Below are 18,007 nucleotides of genomic sequence, written 5' to 3'. Positions count from 1 at the left end.
TAAGTTTTGCATGACATTATGTAACTATAGACCAGGTGTTCTCAACTCTGGCCCCCAAGGCTAATCAGTAATCAGGATTACTAGAAAGTTATAGGCAAGGTTGAAGCTGAACTCTGCAGGAAAGATTTGAGACCCCCTGCTTTAGACTTTAGTCAGTGTACACACCATATTTAATTGTAAATGAATATGAGACACTGAAGGATACAGTCTGTTTAAGTGTTTTTTCTGTTTTCTAACCTCATTGTCTATCATGGTAGATTAAATATGACATCTGACCTCAAAAAAGATTTACTGGGGTGTTAAATGAGGTCAGATACTGTATTACACATCCTCCGCATCTTTTAGACACCAACAAAACACCTGAAGATGACTTAGGCTTCATTCAAGCTTTAGTGCTCAAAGGTGATTTACTGCTCAATGTGGCCAATGTCAGATTTGAGCGTGAACTGATCACGGTCCAGAACTGTCCCGTATACGTACAAGAAAAGTAACACGATTCTTATTTAGAAGATCTAGTGCGGGATTTACTAACAGCTTGCACCAGCGCAAACCCTCTTTTGGCGTTAAACTACTGTCAGGATTTACTAAAGACACGCAGTGATAAATTAGCGCTGAAAAGGCGTGGGCAGAGTTATATTTGTGAGTGACCTTATTGCATATACATTTGCAGGATTTTCCCTTTCAGACGCACAATTTATGGGAGGAGAGTCATGCAAGGTGATTTACTGGTGTTTGCGCCATTATTTACCGTCCCCCAAAAAAGCATGTCTTAAACCAGACGCTAGCTGGTAGCATCATGGAATCAATCGTGTTCCATTTGCGTGTCGTCAGTAGATCACGCGCACAACTTTCCACTCCCATCTCGGCTTTTTTTGGAATTGTGCTCTCACGCTAATTTGCCCTGTTTAGTAATTTGGGCCCCTAGATTGTATGGAAGCCCTTTCCACAATGGCAAAAAATAAAAAATTATTTTGACTTTATGTCTCACAATTCTGAGTTGTATTGTAGAATTTCTTACAGTTTTGAGTTTAACATCTCACATTTATGACTTTATTCCTCATCATTCTGAATCTTGCAAATAGGATGTAATAAAGGTATAAATGGACATTATAATGTCGCAATTACCCATTTTTATTTTTTCATGGCAGAAATAGGCTTCCACAAGACTGACTGAAACGGTCATAAATGCAAACATAAAAATGTAACAGCAAATCTAGTTGGCAACAAACACCAAGGCCTCGTCAAATTTGATCAGAATTCTTCGTTACACTTTATTTGAAGGTTTCTGTGCTACAGTGTAATGCAATTAAGTACTGTTTAATAATAATTAACTACATGTACTTACTATAGGGTTAGGATTGGGGTTTGGTTTAGGGTTAGTTGCATGGAATTATGCATAATGTATAGTTATTACTACAGTAACTACATGTAACGTATGTAACAAGAACACTAAAATAAAGTGGTACCGAATTCTTAAAAAAAGAAAGTTTTCTTAATGAGTAATTAGGTCTTGTTTTTTATTAGGTATTTTTTCATCCCCATTGGCTAATAGCCCAATAGGATTATTGTTAGAAGAAGGGTTTTGGTTTATGGTTAGTTGCATGTAATTATGTGTAATTTACTGTAATTTAAGTTCAAATAATGTTTGTAACAAAGGGACTACAATATGTTATCTTATCTTACATAAAAGTGTTACTATCTTATGTAAAGTGTTACCATCTTGGCTTACATAATTTAGCTTTTAAGGTAAATTTATATTATACTGTATAAAAATATTATATATAAAGAATATATAAAATATTTTAATATATATACATACTATACATCAGGGATGGGCAACTTCGGTTCTAAAGGGCCACTGTCCTGCAGAGCTTAGCTCCGACCCTAATCAAACACACTTTTTTTTTTGCATTGTATGGGGTCTCGAGATACATTTTCCTGCTGAGTTTAGCTCCAACCTTGTTCAAACTCACCTGCCAGTAACTTTCTAGTAGTAACTTTGAATAGCTTTCTCGGGTGTGTTTGATCAGGGTTAGAGCTAAACTCTACTGAAAAAGTGGATCTCGAGGGCCAGAGTTGAGAACATCTCGGTTACAGTGTTGGGAATAACGGCGTTATAGATAAACGGCGTTACTAACGGAATTACTTTTTTCAGTAACGAGTAATCAAACGAATTACTGTTTCTTCCGTTACAACGCCGTTAGCGTTACTGAGGAAAAAAAATGCGGCGTTACTATAATTTAGCTCATTGAAGCGGTTTTCATCCGAACAGGCTCTCGGACCTGCAACGCGCGCGCGTGTGTGTGTGTGCGCGCGCGCTAGCCATGCGTGTTGGGGGGTGGGTTGGGTGGTACACATAACTGATGATGATTGGTGGGTGGGAGACAAGGTTGAGGTTGATAGGTTGAGTTCACACACACACACACACCTTTGACGCACACCCATTTGCACAGTCAGCGATGGCAGTCCAACGACTTTAAAGGTAGCTTTCGCAAACTGGAAGTATAAGCGCTACTTTTCCCTCGTTGAGATGAACGGTAAGAATGTTTATAAACATATAAACATTACATAAATGTAACGTGAAGCTTATGCCCAGGGAGAAAGAGTCTATCCACGTCGGTGGCAAGTAATTCTATTTCTAATCTAATGAAGCCTCACGTCATCACAGCCACAATATTAGTGGCTAAAAACCCAGGTGATAACGTGAGCTCTACTACCAGAGGAGTAGTAAAGAAGTACTGATACTATTTACACAATATTTACACTATAGTAGGTCTACTGATAATATTTACAATGATATATTGAATTTGATAGGTGTCTCTCACATTGTCCCACAGCAACATTACAATAGTGTACATTAATGTACAATGTTTTATAATAATAATGTATTCTATTTAGTGTCCAATTCATTCATTTAACATATTTAATATTGGGGGCATCAAGTTATTTGACATATTTAAACATTTAAAAAAAAAAAAAGTAACACATTAGTTACTTTCCCTGGTAATTAGTTACTTTTATAATGATGTAACTCAGTTACTAACTCAGTTACTATTTGTAAGAAGTAACTAGTAACTATAACTAATTACTTTTTTAAAGTAACGTGCCCAACACTGCTGATATAACCCTCGTTCCCTAAAGGAGGGAACGGAGACTACGTAGATACTGGTGTATTGGGGTCTCACATGGGAGCCCAATACATCAGTATCGACATAATGTCAAACGTGACTGACTGAATGGGAATCCCTGTGTTAGCGTGTCAATTAGGCGGTAGCAACACTTTGATGATACAGGTCATTTCCAGCCAATTAATTGAAAACAACATCCCCCCCTGACAACATACAGTACACTCAATCTTTGCGTGAGAAACTGTGAACTACAGTCAGTAGACCAGTGTGTCCTTTTTCTTTTACAATTGGGTTTCCGTTGAGATCACAAATCTTATTGTGTGTTTAATAAAGTGAAGACAGCCAGGCCTTGCTCTGGTTTATGTATTGTTTTGTTGTTTCTGTAGCTCCAGCACCCACCCAGCCACCAACCGCACCACCCACCACGATCCCTCCTCCTACCATCCCCCCAGCCAAAGAAGGTAGGACATTGGTGTGGGAAGAGCTGGTTTGTCTGCCATTGTTTTTCCCCTATTTCCTGGCCATGTCCCTATGTGTTATGTGACCTTTCACTAATGTACATCTCTGCTGACAGCTAACCTTTTCTTATTCTTTGAGCCACTATCCCGTTCTCAATAAATATGTCTGAGCCTTTCCAACACACCTGATTCCAGCACACAGATCTTATTTTACCCCCTTATATAGATCTTTTTTAGATCCCTCACCTTCCACTTTATAGCAAATAGATTTGCTTCAGTCTGACCGAATGGTGTTTAATGCATCATAAAGTAACGCCTGAATAATTTCTTGGACTGAAACCAAATGCTTCATTAGATCTATTTGTTACTTTTATATGGCTTTATCACTTGGCGTCTTGAGTAGTTAACCCAAATGCTTTTCCCTGTACTTTACTTTTTTGTACATTTTGTGGATTTGAGTCCATGTGTGTTATAGCTTCTTAAAACTTGCTGTTTTAAATGTGCACTGTGTAAATTTTTAGCGACATCTAGCGGTGAGGTTGCAAATTGTAACCTTCCACCACTCACCCCTCCCTTTCGAAGCACATAGAGAAGCAACGGTGGCCAACACAGGACAAAGATGTCATCTAAGACAACAGAGAGTAGCTAATGCTCTGTAGAGCAGTTTGTCCGTTTAGGGCTATTGTAGAAACATGACGGCGCAAAATGGTGACTTCACTGTAAGGGGACCCGGTGTATGTAGATAGAAATGGCTCATTCTAAAGTAATAAAAAATAGGGCTGGGTAAAAAATTTTGATTTCTTGATTTTAATCGATTCTCATTTTTATGAACCGATATCGATTCTTAAATCCCAAGAATCGATTAGTCATCAAGTTTTCAGTTGATGAATGAACGAGATATTGTAGCGCACCTCCCATCCAATAAATCGCAATAATCTTTGTTACTTTTGATATGAAACAAAGTCTCAGATTTCAAATTACGTCCATTTTGTTACGAAATCGAAAAAAATAACCCGTTTTGGCATTGTTTAATGTGCCGTGAGAGATCGCTGTAATGCCTAAGTTCAAGAGAAGCGGCACGTGAATGGATCATCTCCTCCGCTTTAATATCAGTTACAGCGCGAAATAAACATTAATGATCATCTGAAGGTATGTTAAAAGATAGAGTATAACGAACTGAAATCCTTATCACATCACATGTAATCACTAAATCAGTGTTTCAGACGTCAGTGAAACAGCTTCTGAACAATATGTCGTCACAATACGTCACATTTACCTCAGAAAAAATTGATCCAGTCTCCAAAAAATGCATTAGTCAGCTAGAAAATTTCACTCTAGAGAGGAGCATTTTGATAAATATATGCATCATATTACACATTCATTATCATTTTTAATGTTCTTCAATATTAATGCATGTTTGAATAAATCCGTCAAGTTTGTATGACCATTTAAATGTTTATATTTCAAAAAACAAATTGGAGTAGAAATATGATCATGTAAATGTAAAGTTAGTATTATAACTTTATTATTATAAAAAAACATCCATGAGTGTAATTTATGTTTGTATTTAAATCAGTTAATTTTAACCTGCAATATTATAGTAATGTCGTACAAACTGACTCCCATGTAGCCTATAATTTACAGCATTAGTTGAGATTTTTTTCCTCAAGAAAATTTACCATGTACTGTATCTGATATATATCCACAATAATCGATATTGAATCGAATCGTAATCGAACCGAAAGCTTGTGAATGGAAATCGAATCGAATCGTGAAATTTGTGTCAATACCCAGCCCTAATAATAACATAACATAACGGATCATTTTTTAAGGTCTTCATACACCACTGAAAACATTATATTGCGTTTCAGTCAATACGTCCTCATAAATACTACACACTACACCTTTAATAAGCAATATGTCAACAGGAAATAAATAATAGGGATTACGATTCATCCCAGTGGGCCTAATGAGTAGGTTTACTTAAAATATTTGTTCAGATTAGTTCACTGATTGATTCAGTAACCCTTTCTACAGTTTACACTACCATTCAAAAGTTTGAGGTCGGAACAATTTTTTTATGTTTTTGAAAGAAGTCTCTTATGCTCCCTGCATTTATTTGATCAAAAATACAATAAAAACAGTAACATTGTGACATATTATTACAATTTCAATAACTGTTTTCTATTTTAATATATTTTAGGATGTTATTTCTTCCTTACTCCAGTCATCAGTCACATAATCATTCAGAAATCATTCTAATATGCTGAATTGGTGCTCAAGAAACACTTCACAAACAATGGTTCTACAATGTTGATAACTTGCAATGTTGATTCTGCTGCTTAACATTTTTTTTTCTCTCAGGATTCTTTGATTAATAGAAAGTTAAAAGCATTTATTTGAAATAAAAATAGATTGCTGATAAGGGTGCTTTTTATTTATTCTGAGTAAGCCACTGAATCGCTCAACCGTTCAAAAAATCGAACTGAAATTGACAAACTGAACGAGATGTGAACAAATTGGGCCTAATGAGATGCCAGTCCATTATTTTCAAGTTGTTTATGAACACAATGCCTGATTCATTTAGTTCATTCACAAACAAGGAGTCTTGATCAGTCCCACTCTTGTTAAGACTCAAAATAGCGACTTGTTCAGTGGTCTTGTTTGTTTAGTATGTCCAACCAATGAAATGCTCTGTAAAATGCACCATAAAACAGGGAGGCTCATATTTATAGCCTGAAAATGAATTAATAAGTAAACAAGAAATATTTGTTAAAAACACCAGAAGAAAAAAACTTTTTAAATGGGGACTTGAAAGTCGCGAAGAAACAGAAGTAGCAAAAAATAGTTTTTTCCTTCTGTTGTGCTGGGACCGTTTCTAGATATCGGTTGTTTACTGTTGAATGAAGGCAGACCTGAATCTGAGCTTGCAGTTAATTGTAATAAAGGTGCGAATAAATTGTTCACATTAAGATTAATAAAATGCATTTAGAGAATAGGGTGAATCAATTTAATCAATATAACTTAAAGTGTTAGTTCCCCGAAAATGAAAATTCTGTCGTTAATTACTCACCCTCATGTCGTTCCAAACCCGTTTTGTTCATCTTCGGAACACAAATGAAGATATTTTTGATGAAATCCGAGAGCTCTCTGACCCCTCCATAGACAGCAATGTAATTAACACTTTCAAGGTTCAGAAAGGTAGTAAAGACATCGTTAAAATAGTCCATGTGACTCCAGTGGTTCAACCTTAATTTTATAAAGCGTTGATATACTTTTTGTGTGCAAAAAACAAACAAAAATAATAACTTTATTCAATAATTTCTTCACCTCTGTGTCAGTCTCCTACGCTTTTGACGTAGTAAATACAGTCCAGCACTTCCAAGTTACGTCAGCGCTACACCAGTATGTCGGCTTACCATTGGCCGAAGCTGTTCACGTGAGCACCAAGACGCATGCGCGTGATGCTGACGCAGGAGCTGGCCAACTTAAACTGCGTAGAAGACTGACACAGACGAGAATAAATTGTTGAATAAAGTCAACAATTTGTTGCTTCATAAAATTAAGGTTGAACCACTGGAGTCACATGGACTATTTTAACAATGTTTTTCCCTATCTTTCTGGACCTTGAAAGTGTTAATTACTTATTATGGAGGGGTCAGAGAGAATTTGTGTTCCTAAGATGAACGAAGGTCTTAAGGGTTTGGAACGACATGATGGTGAGTAATTAATGACAGAAATGTCATTTTTGGGTGAACTAACCCTTTAATGTATTCAGATTGATTCAGTCACTAAATAATATGTTGAATAAAACCAGTTCATTTAGATGTTACCACATGAAGCACAGTTTTAGGTTACTGACAGTTTGTCTGATGTGTTTGTCCCCAAATCCTGCAAAGCAACAGTCTGGCAGAGCAGAACAGAGGTAGCTGGGAATTAATTAAGCCTCGTTGTTTTATCCAGCTAGCTGTGATGGAGATCCTGTCAGCGAGAAGGGGAAGTGTTTGGAATCATTTGACATCTGTTGTACTGCATCGCTTACACAGTAATGAGAATTTCTTATTTTAGCTAGTGATTTTTCACCTGCTTCCTCGCTCTCCGTCTCTTGCTCTCTCTCTCTCTCTCTCTCTCTCTCTCTCTCTCTCTCTCTCTCTCTCTCTCTCTCTCTCTCTCTCTCTCTCTCTAAGTTTGCAAAGCAGCCAAGGCAGACCTGGCCTTCCTTGTAGATGGCTCCTGGAGTATCGGCGATGACAACTTTCAGAAGATTATCCGTTTCCTATACAGCACAACTGGTGCACTTGATGTGATTGGACCCGAGGGAACACAGGTATGCTGCACGTAAAATATTTGCCAGCATTCAGTCTACTTCATACTGTTTTTATCCGTTATGACCACCATGCTGAGCTTCCAAATGCATGTCCTTGAAGATAAAATCAAAAGTGATTTTTTTTTTGTCAACACAAATCCCTCCCCTTTTGAAAAAGTATACTTTAGCCTATTTTGAAAAGAGTACTTATTACAGGAAATAATATACTTGAATATACTATATATGGTCTGAATGTAATGTTTTTCCAAAAATGTAATACAATTATTTCCTCAACCTCATATCATTTCAAACCCAGAAGACTTTGGTTCATCTTTGAAACACAAAGATATTTTTAATAAAACCTGAGTGGTGTCTGTCCCCGCATTAAATATCCAAGTAACCAAAAATGTAAAAGAACCAAAAGGTTAAAAATCATAAAACAAATGTATAGGCTATTAATCAAGCGTTCATCTTAGCAGCATGAAAAACAATACTTTTATTCAATGGATTATATATATATATATATATATATATATATATAGCCCCGAAAGCACGAAAAAGCGTTCACTTTAAAATCACAATTAATCTGTCACTCATCTCAGTTCGTGATCTCACAGCGTTCCATCAAAATCAGTAAAGTTGTCTACACTTAATAATCTCTCATTGTGTGTTAATGAGAGAATTCACGAGAGCGATCAGAACTCAGCACTGAATAAAAACTCAGGCGTTTTGAGCGATGAGTGGTGAATTCGCCAACTACTGGCCTGGCAGCATAATACAGCGTTTTAGGTGTTTTTGCGGATTGTGAATGGGGAACGGTTTGACAATGTTGTCGTCTGTACACGAAAGTTTAGTGTTTAGTTTAGTACATCGTTGTCGTGTAAACGTACCCTTATTTTTTTCTTTTTCACAAGGGACAAATTTGTAATAAAATTGCATATAGACTATAAAACATATTTATAAATTACATACAAATTTTGTAGGGCCTATTGTAAATTTGTCATGTACCACATTGGCTCTACAAGCTCTGCTCTAGAACTTATAATGTCTGGTTTGCTTCAGCAAGGTTTTTTGCTTCCCTCAGAGATTGCTTTTTGGACTGAGGGATCATGGGAATAGCTATTCTGAGCTGAAGACCACACTACCAAGCATTTAACCTAGTAGCCTGAGAGAACATTAGATAAAAATAGCCTTTGTCTAGACATGTCAGTCCAGGATTCAGAAGATCTTCATCACAAGCCATCAGCAGCTTTAGGGATCACTGCGGTGAATCTACTAGAAGGGATGTGAAAACAGGAGAACAAGCATGTTTGAAGGGCAGGAGCTAAAGTAAACAGAGGAACACGGCACAGATAAATGTCTCCTTTTACACATAGATGTTTGCGTTCTGTCCTCTGCTGTAGGCCAAGTAGACATGTTTGACTTGGCTCAAACCGGTTCAACATCAGAACACTCCCATGCATAATGACATGGCTTTTGTGTCTCTCTTTAGAGTGTGGCCTAGTGGTTACGGATCTGAGCTGATAATCACTAGGTTGTAGGTTTGAACATTGTCATGTTCATTATGTGACATTGTCTTGTTTATTATGTGACTGAGCAAAACACTTAACCTCAAATGTTGTATTGCAGGGTCAAAAATTACCTAGGGCTTGGGCAAAAATTATGCTGAAAGTCAATGTGGTGGGGAAAAAAGCCTTCAAAGACAATTTCTCTGACAGTTTGAATTCTGATATTTGTATCTGTTATCTAATCTCCCGTAGCCAGACCTTTAGACTGACGGCACAAGGTCTGGACTCTATCGCAGCTAGAGACTGACATGTAATGCAACCACAGTTTGTTTTGTTCCGCGTCATGTTTAGGGGCATGAAAATTTAAAGTCGTCCCTGCAATAACAGACCGGCATGCATCTATAAATTATCAATTCAAGAACGTTGTGCAAGTTTACTGCAACAATGGAGCCGCGAACTTCACATACTTTTGAAAATCCAGCATTTTGTTGATCCTGGTAAGCGCTCATTGTCAGAGTTGTAAACACGACGGCGTTATTCTTCCATGAGGGAGTTTGGCGCAATGGCATTTGTTTCCAGGCGGACTGGTAAAAAAACGCAACACACACGTCTCACGGACATCCTGTAGAATTCAACCAATCAGAGGACGACTTTGAAAATCCTGAAGTGTTTTTAGATAAGTGTGCCATATGCATCAGATGTTCAGCCAACGGTCCGTAGATCTGTTATCTAACATTTGATATACCGTTCAAAGGTCTTTTTTTTATTAAAGAAATTACTACTTTTTAATAGTGGCACATTAAATTGTTAAAAAGTGCATATTATAATGATTTCTGAAGACTGGAGTAACTCAGCTTTGCCATCACAGGAATATGGCAAAAATAGAAAAGTTATTTTAAATTGTAATAATAACTTTCTAGTTATGGGTTTATACACTGCAGTGAACCTTCAATAATCGATTTGAAGTATTAGGCGTAAATGCACATCATGATGTGTGTTATACAGTAAACACAGAAGAAAACAGTATTCCCTTGTAAAGGTACAAATGCCCTTTAAAATCAATTCCAGGGGGAAATAATTCCTGATATTGGTGTACTGTCACTTTTAACCATGTGATAAATGGCTAGTACTAACTTACTTTCTACAACTGACAGGTGGCCATTGTTCAGTTCAGTGATGACGCCAGAACTGAGTTCAAGCTCAACTCCTATAGCGACAAGGAAGCTCTGCTGGATGCCGTGCAGCGAATCACATACAAGGGAGGAAACACCAAGACAGGCATGTATCGCTATCCTCACAGTGGATTCTATCCATCCATCCATACTTCCTTCCTTCCGGTAACGCTTTAGTTTAGCATCCAATTCTCACTATTAACTAGTTGCTTATTAGCATGCCTTTTACTAGGATATTGACTGTTTATTAGTATTTTTTAAAGCACATATTAATGTCTTATTCTGCATGGCCATATTCTACATCCCTTAATCCTACCCAATTCCTAAACTTAACAACTACCTTACTAACTATTAATAAGCAGTAATTAGGAGTTTATTGAGGCAAAGGTCGTAGTTAATAGTGAGAATTGGACCCTAAGCTAAAGTGTGACCATCTTATCAAGTAAATACATCTCATTTTGTGTTTAGATATTTGAATATACTGGAAACCCAGACATATAATAAAGGATGTTTTTTTTTTTAAAGGGTAAATTAGCCTTTAAGGCATGGCTTTTAAGGTTATCCTTTAATTACCACGTTGTTGTTGTTTTTCCTGGTAAAAAGCATGCTGGTAGATCTGGGCCAAATTATCACTAACCAGCATAAACCAACTTCTACTATACTGTACCAGTATGGCAATTCATGCTGTTCTTTAAGCAGTGAAATCTCTCTATATGGGTGTCTAGATTTTTTTCACCCTCATACTCTTGCAAGCACGCTTTATTAATGTCCTGTTTTAGAAGCTCTAGACCAAGAACCTCAGAGTATGAGTTTGATAAAAACAGCACGGCTCTAGCTCGGTGAGCAGCACGGTGTGTCCCTGCGCTTGTGTTCATGCTGTCTAGCTGTCAGTCTTTGTTCTAAAATGAAACACCTCTCATTCCACACGGTGAAGGAACGGCAGCCCCCACCCTGCTGTGTCCTCACACACACGAAACGTCCCCGTATAAGGTATATTCTCCATGGCAATGAGCCCCCCGTCAGTGGGTGGGCGGCAGTTGCTGTGCCTCATTGGTGAGAGCAGATACATGTGGACATGTGTGATCCAGGCATTATGAGCCTGGTGCATTTATCCATCCCAGCTTTAGCGGACTGCTCATTTGAAACATGAGCATGACTTATTTTCTGAGGGTATTAGGGCTAATCCCTCGCCTGCATTTTCACATTTTCATACATTCATATGCAGAGGATGAGGTGAGGATCAAAGTGATTGGCCTCATTCAATGTGTTTAAACTCTGAAAAGAAAAAAAAGTCAATTCTGAGTATTAAGGTCTGAATGTTTCTCTAAAATGACTTAGAAAATATTTAAATAGGATGATGATGTTCAAAGTTTTCAGAAAATGAGTTTTTTTGTGGCTTATGGTGACACTAACCCAAACATTTTCATATAAACATATATATAAAAACACACACACACACACATATATATATATATATATATATATATATATATATATAGTATTATAGTATTATATATAATGTGTATACTGTATATACACACCGATTAGGCATAACATTATGAGGTGAAGTGAATAACACTGATTATCTCTGCATCGTGACACTTGTTAGTGGGTGGGATATAATAGGCAGCAAGTGAACATTTTGTCCTCAAAGTTGATGTGTTAGAAACAGGAAAAATGGGCAAGCGTAAGGATTTGAGCGAGTTTGACAAGGGCCAAATTGTGATGGTTAGACGACTGGGTCAGAGCATCTCCAAAACTGCAGCTCTTGTGGACGAGCTACTGTAGCTCAAATTGCTCAAGAAGTTAATGCTGGTTCTGATAGAAAGGTGTCAGAATACACAGTGCATCGCAGTTTGTTTCGTATGGGGCTGCATAGCCGCAGACCATTCAGGGTGCCCATGCTGACCCCTGTCCACCGCCGAAAGCATGGCGAGCTTGAACTGGACCACGGAGCAATGGAAGAAGGTGGCCTGGTCTGATGAATCACATTCTTTTTTACATCACGTGGATGGCCGGGTGCGTGTGCGTCGCTTACCTGGGGAACACACGGCACCAGGATGCACTGTGGGAAGTGGCACCAGGATGCACTATGGGAAGAAGGCAAGCCGGCGGAGGCAGTGTGATGCTTTGGTCAATGTTCTGCTGGGAAGCCTTGGGTACTTTGACGCATACCACCTACCTTAATGTTGTTGCAGACCATGTACACCCTTTAATGGAAATGGTTTTCCCTGGTGGCTGCGGCCTCTTTCAGCAGGATAATGCGCCCTGCCACAAAGCAAAAATGGTTCAGGAATAGTTTGAGGAGCACAACAACGAGTTTTAGGTGTTAAATTGGCCTCCAAATTCCCCAGATCTCAATCCAATCAAGCATGTGTGGGATGTCCTGAACAAACAAGTACGATCCATGGAAGCCACACCTCGCAATTTATAGGACTTAAAGGATCTGCTGCTGACATCTTGGTGCCAGATACAACAGGACACCTTCAGGGGTCTAGTGGAGTCCATGCCTCGATGGGTCAGCAAAAGGGGGACCAACACAATATTAGGAATGTGGTCATAATGTTATGCCTGATCAGTGTGTATGTGTATATATATATATATATATATATATATATTAAATGTGTATATATTCACAAATGTATAATATTATTATTAATTATAAATGCTGTGGGGGTTATAGTTGATTTATACTCACTAGTCTCCTCTCAAACAAGAGTGAAAAAGCTCACAAACCCAAATGAACTGATAAAGTCCAAGCACACTTTTGACTGATGATGCAGTCATGATGTCGTGCTCATCTGTCAGTCAAACGGCAGTGCTGTTGCCCCCGTCAACTCGAGGCCACCGTTGGCCACAACTCCAATCTGCAGTCTAAATTCTTTTGTTCTCACCTGTTTCTTTTTTTAAACAAAATAACTCACACTTCACACGGCGTTGCCGTCTGCTTCCTTAGTCCGTCATTTGTCTCCCTCTGACAGGAGCTAAAGAAAAGCCAGAAAGAGAAAGAGGCAGCCTCAAAAGTCAGTCAGGCATAGCCACAGGGTCCCCTTGTTCAATTCGTCGCAATATATCGTCAAAGTGCAGCATCTCAGACACCCGTCCATATTTTATTCAGAGTGCAGCTTTTGTGAGGGGATTTTGTCTAATACTCACTGATCCTGTGGAAACCTGAGACGTTTCAGAATGATTAGAGATGCAAATTAGAAATGAGAAGCCTGGCTGATGTCTTGCACCCAAAGTGCCAAGTTGGTGATAATGGTAAAATGTTGAAATGGGTGCAGTGCAGCTTGTTAGATCCTACAGTTCAGGTCTGCTGGGAATGACGGCTAAGACGTGTCATGGAAAAAGTGGCTTTTATAAGGGGACTGGCTTTGTTTTGCTCTGTGCTAAATACTTGCCGTTTTGGAAGCTTAAAAATAGTAGGTGAGACTGGGGTTGTCTCGCACAATTTCTGTTCTTTATTAATTATCCCCAGTGGAACAAACGTTGACCCAACAAGGTGCAAATGAAAGCTTAAGTTCTTGGGTAAAGCATTCACAAAATGTTTCCTAAATGTGTTAATTCATGTAAAAAAGGCCTCGTCTGACACAGCTTGTGGGGTTAATGGGTACAGTTTAAAGTGGTTTAGTTTTAAGAGTGATGAACAGAAAATATAATTTTAAACTAAACTAGTCACTAATCACTCACGACATTTGTTTTTAATATAAATATATTTTTTAAATTCGTATATATATATATGAATAAATGTGATAATTATGGCATCATAATGGATGTTGTAGAAAGTAAGTTAATAAATGATATTTAATAATTGTTTATAATGATTTTTTTTACATAATCAGTGGAGAGGCTTTAAATGTTTTTTTTTTTTAATCCATTGCCTGGTCAATTATTTAATTATTATTTTTATATTACACTCCATGTGCCAAATCAAATCCAATGTGATATTCATTCACTCTCCCATTCTTTTCTTTTCAAATGCTGTTTGCCAGGTGGCATCATATTTCCCAGGCTTTATGTATGTAAATAATAAAGTATTCTCTTAATAAAACTTAAAACTGCTTCTCATCTCTTACAAAATATTGTATTTTTTAATTATATTAAAAATTATATATCAAATTTTATTTGTTTTGTAAATATTAGTTTTGACAGAAACTTGGTTAAGTTACCTAGAAGTCAGCATTTTTAAATCTTGCTTGATAGGGTCAGTAAGTGGCTTAAGAGGGAAAACATTCAGATGCTACTTTTTTTCTCACAATACTTGTGCCAGAAAGTAACACTTTGTCCGCCAACTCTTCTAACCAACCAACCCCACTCCCCTAATCATAACAAAACACTTTTTCTGAGGAGACGTACCTCAAAGTTAAACAGTCATATAACTTTAACAACCTCATTGTTTATTTTAAGTCTTAAAAATGATGAATAACAGAAAATGTCATGACTGTTTGCAATAATCCTGTCATGACACTAAGACATTTTTTGAGCAACGCTCATAGAAGGAAAAGAACCAGAAACCACTTGTCACAACAGCATCATTTTAACATCACTTTATTTCAAGGAAATTTGTTGTCAGACCCCGACGTTTTCAATATTTATTTATTGGCCAAGGTTTTGTTCTTGCACCTCATTGATCATCATTCCAGCTCTCTGCAGGTACTGGCGTGAAGTTTCAACAAAATATGTCTCTGGCAAACAAAGATCACGCTGTCAGGATGCAAGTTCCTGTAAAATCCATCACTTGTTGGCGACCCAGAGTCCTTGAAGTGGTGTAAATCCTGCTCTTGGCACGAGGCAGTAACATCTATGTTTATGACTCTTGATTCAGGCCGAGCCATTAAGCATGTGAAAGAGGCCATCTTTACCGAGGACGCAGGCGTACGGAGGGGCATTCCTAAAGTGCTGGTGGTGCTCACGGACGGGCGCTCTCAGGATGATGTCAACAAAATCTCCAAGGAGATGCAGATGGAGGGTGAGTAATCTCAATATTTCTTGAACATATTGAGTTCATTTTCATGTCTTATGAATCTAAAAATGAGCTTAAACAACAAGCAGCATCTGAAAAACACCAACTGTCTAGTGGTTTGGTTGTTTCTGTCATGTTAAAAATAGAACTTTAAATGCTGTAATAAAAGTAACGTTTTCTTGTTTCACTGTAGGCTACATCATCTTTGCCATTGGCTTCGCTGATGCTGACTACGGGGAGCTGGTGAATATCGCCAGCAAGCCTAGCGAAAGACATGTGTTTTTTGTGGACGATCTGGATGCCTTCAAGAAAATTGAAGAACAGCTCATAACTTTTGTTTGTGAGGCTGCAACTGCCAGTACGTCCCTTTGAGAATACACAGAAACTTCCTCTTTCAGTGCGCTGTGACGTGATTGAACTTGCTAGCTTTAAGCAATAATCTTAGAGATACAGTACATGCTATATTGTGAATGTAATCATGGCTAAATGGTGGTACAATGCACAATATAGTAATGCTTTCTTTGCCTTATTGCCTTTATAAAACTGTTGCTACACAGTAAGAATAGTAATGATACCAATTTCATAAAAATAAAAAAAAATGTATTAAGTGATATCCTTTTACTAGAAGAGAGAATCTCTGACACAGAATTTATCTGAATATGAGAACAGATGCCGGAAACCAGATCCAGGACTTTGTCTTTTAAAAGTAATGGGTAACACTTCACAATAAAGGTCTCATTTGTTAAAATTTGTTAATACATTAGCTAACATGAACTAACAATAAGCAATATATTTTACAGCATTTATTAATCCTTGTTAACATTCGTTAATAAAAATGACAATGGTCATCATTTATTGCGATGGTCCACTGTAGACATTCCACTAACTATGAGTAACTACAGTACATGCCAACTAACTGATTAGAGTATTAGTAGACTGTCTGCTTAATTTCTGATAATATTTATATTGACATTCTCCTGACTATAAGTAACTTTGAAAATACAGTACCTATCAACTAACTCTCTTTAGAGTATTAGTAGACTGTCTGCTTAAAGGGATAGTTCACACAAAAATGAAAATTCTGTCATTATTTAGTCACGCTCAAGTTGTTCCAAACCTGTATACATTTCTTTGTTCTGCTGAACACAAAGGAAGATATTTGGTGGAATGTTTGTAACCAAGCAGATCTCGGCAGCCATTGACTACCATAGTGGGGGAAAAAAATACTATTGGTAGTGAATGGCTCTGCTTGGTTACAAACATTCTTCCAAATATCTTCCTTTGTGTTCAGCAGAAGAAAGAAATTCATACAGGTTTGGACAACTTGAGGGTGACTGATGGCAGAATTTTCATTTTTGGGTGAACTATCCCTTTAACTAATGTTAACAGATACAACTTTTGATTTAAAAAAGGTATTTCGCCATCTCAGAGTCAGACAGCTGCCTTCTAAAAATCAGCATCCTTACGCCGTGTCCACACCGGAAGTGAGCGTCGCGTCGCGACGTGACAAAAGACAATAGAACCCATTATAAACCGGGATGTTGTCTTCACTGGATGGGGCGCTACGCGAGCGACAAATCTCCGTCAGTAAACCGATGTCTCGTTCTATTTATGACTTGTTGACACAAAGGACAAATGCTTTGCAACAGTGTAGACAGCCTTTAGCTGTTGTGAAGCAAGCAATAACGGTGTAGACATGGTGTAAGAAATGCTAACAACTTAGAACGTCAGTGGAGAAAGGCATATAGTTCGTCATAACATCGTAATATACATCATATACATAATTCACCCGCTATATTGCTAAATGAACCCGATTTTTCATATTAACAGAAAAATATACTGGGATAACCTGGCTTCTGTCGAGACTCCCCTGCTTCGCAACATTAATGATATGCTAAAGCCGTTGTTGACGCGATTTGTTTCAAGGTAGTTTGTGACGTAAGAAACACCGGCGATTTCAAACTGCGTTGTTTAGTCTTTGGGAATAAAAGTGTTAAAGTCAGCCTGAAATGGAAATTCATCCTATCTAGTTTCTAAATGTTATAGTTGTTACTGTGAACAAATAATCAGTGCACGTGTTTATTTATTGATTTATTGATTTTTTATGTTTTTGACCTCATAATGTTTAATCAAAAAACCATAACTGGATCTTCCAGTGAAACATTCTCTGGTAATATATGCATTAATTTAGTTCACCTAAAAAGATCTGTCACTACTTCCGTTTCATTGCGACTTTACAATTAATAGAGTGCCTTGTTTGACATTTGCTGGTTAACATTATTCAACTAGGCAAGCAATGACATACCTACCTTTGTGAGATTATTAAGGACGAATAAAGTTTAAAGATTTTTTATATCGCAGGATAATTGCTTTTGGATTACTTTAAGTTCTTTGTTCTTCTGTTCTCTGAAACCATCCCTTGTGACATGAGTTTACGTGAAGTATAAAATACAAGTTTGAAATCTATTGCTG

The 18,007-nt window shown here is 37.5% G+C and overlaps 1 protein-coding gene across 1 annotated transcript in view; it reads left to right on the top strand.

The window, feature by feature from the left end:
- Positions 1-18,007, top strand: part of col14a1a (collagen, type XIV, alpha 1a) — a 161,188-nt gene that overhangs the window by 97,580 nt on the left and 45,601 nt on the right. The window contains exons 25-29 of the mRNA XM_079836357.1: positions 3,515-3,589; positions 7,774-7,913; positions 10,555-10,678; positions 15,398-15,541; positions 15,729-15,893. Coding sequence (XP_079692483.1) covers positions 3,515-3,589; positions 7,774-7,913; positions 10,555-10,678; positions 15,398-15,541; positions 15,729-15,893 — 648 coding nt within the window. The remainder of the gene's footprint in view (positions 1-3,514; positions 3,590-7,773; positions 7,914-10,554; positions 10,679-15,397; positions 15,542-15,728; positions 15,894-18,007) is intronic.

Source organism: Gobio gobio (assembly GCF_949357685.1).
Source record: "Gobio gobio genome assembly, chromosome: 15".
Lineage (NCBI taxonomy): Eukaryota > Metazoa > Chordata > Actinopteri > Cypriniformes > Gobionidae > Gobio > Gobio gobio.
The sequence above is the reverse complement of the archived record's forward strand: the minus strand, read 5'-3'. Positions and strand labels throughout refer to the sequence as shown.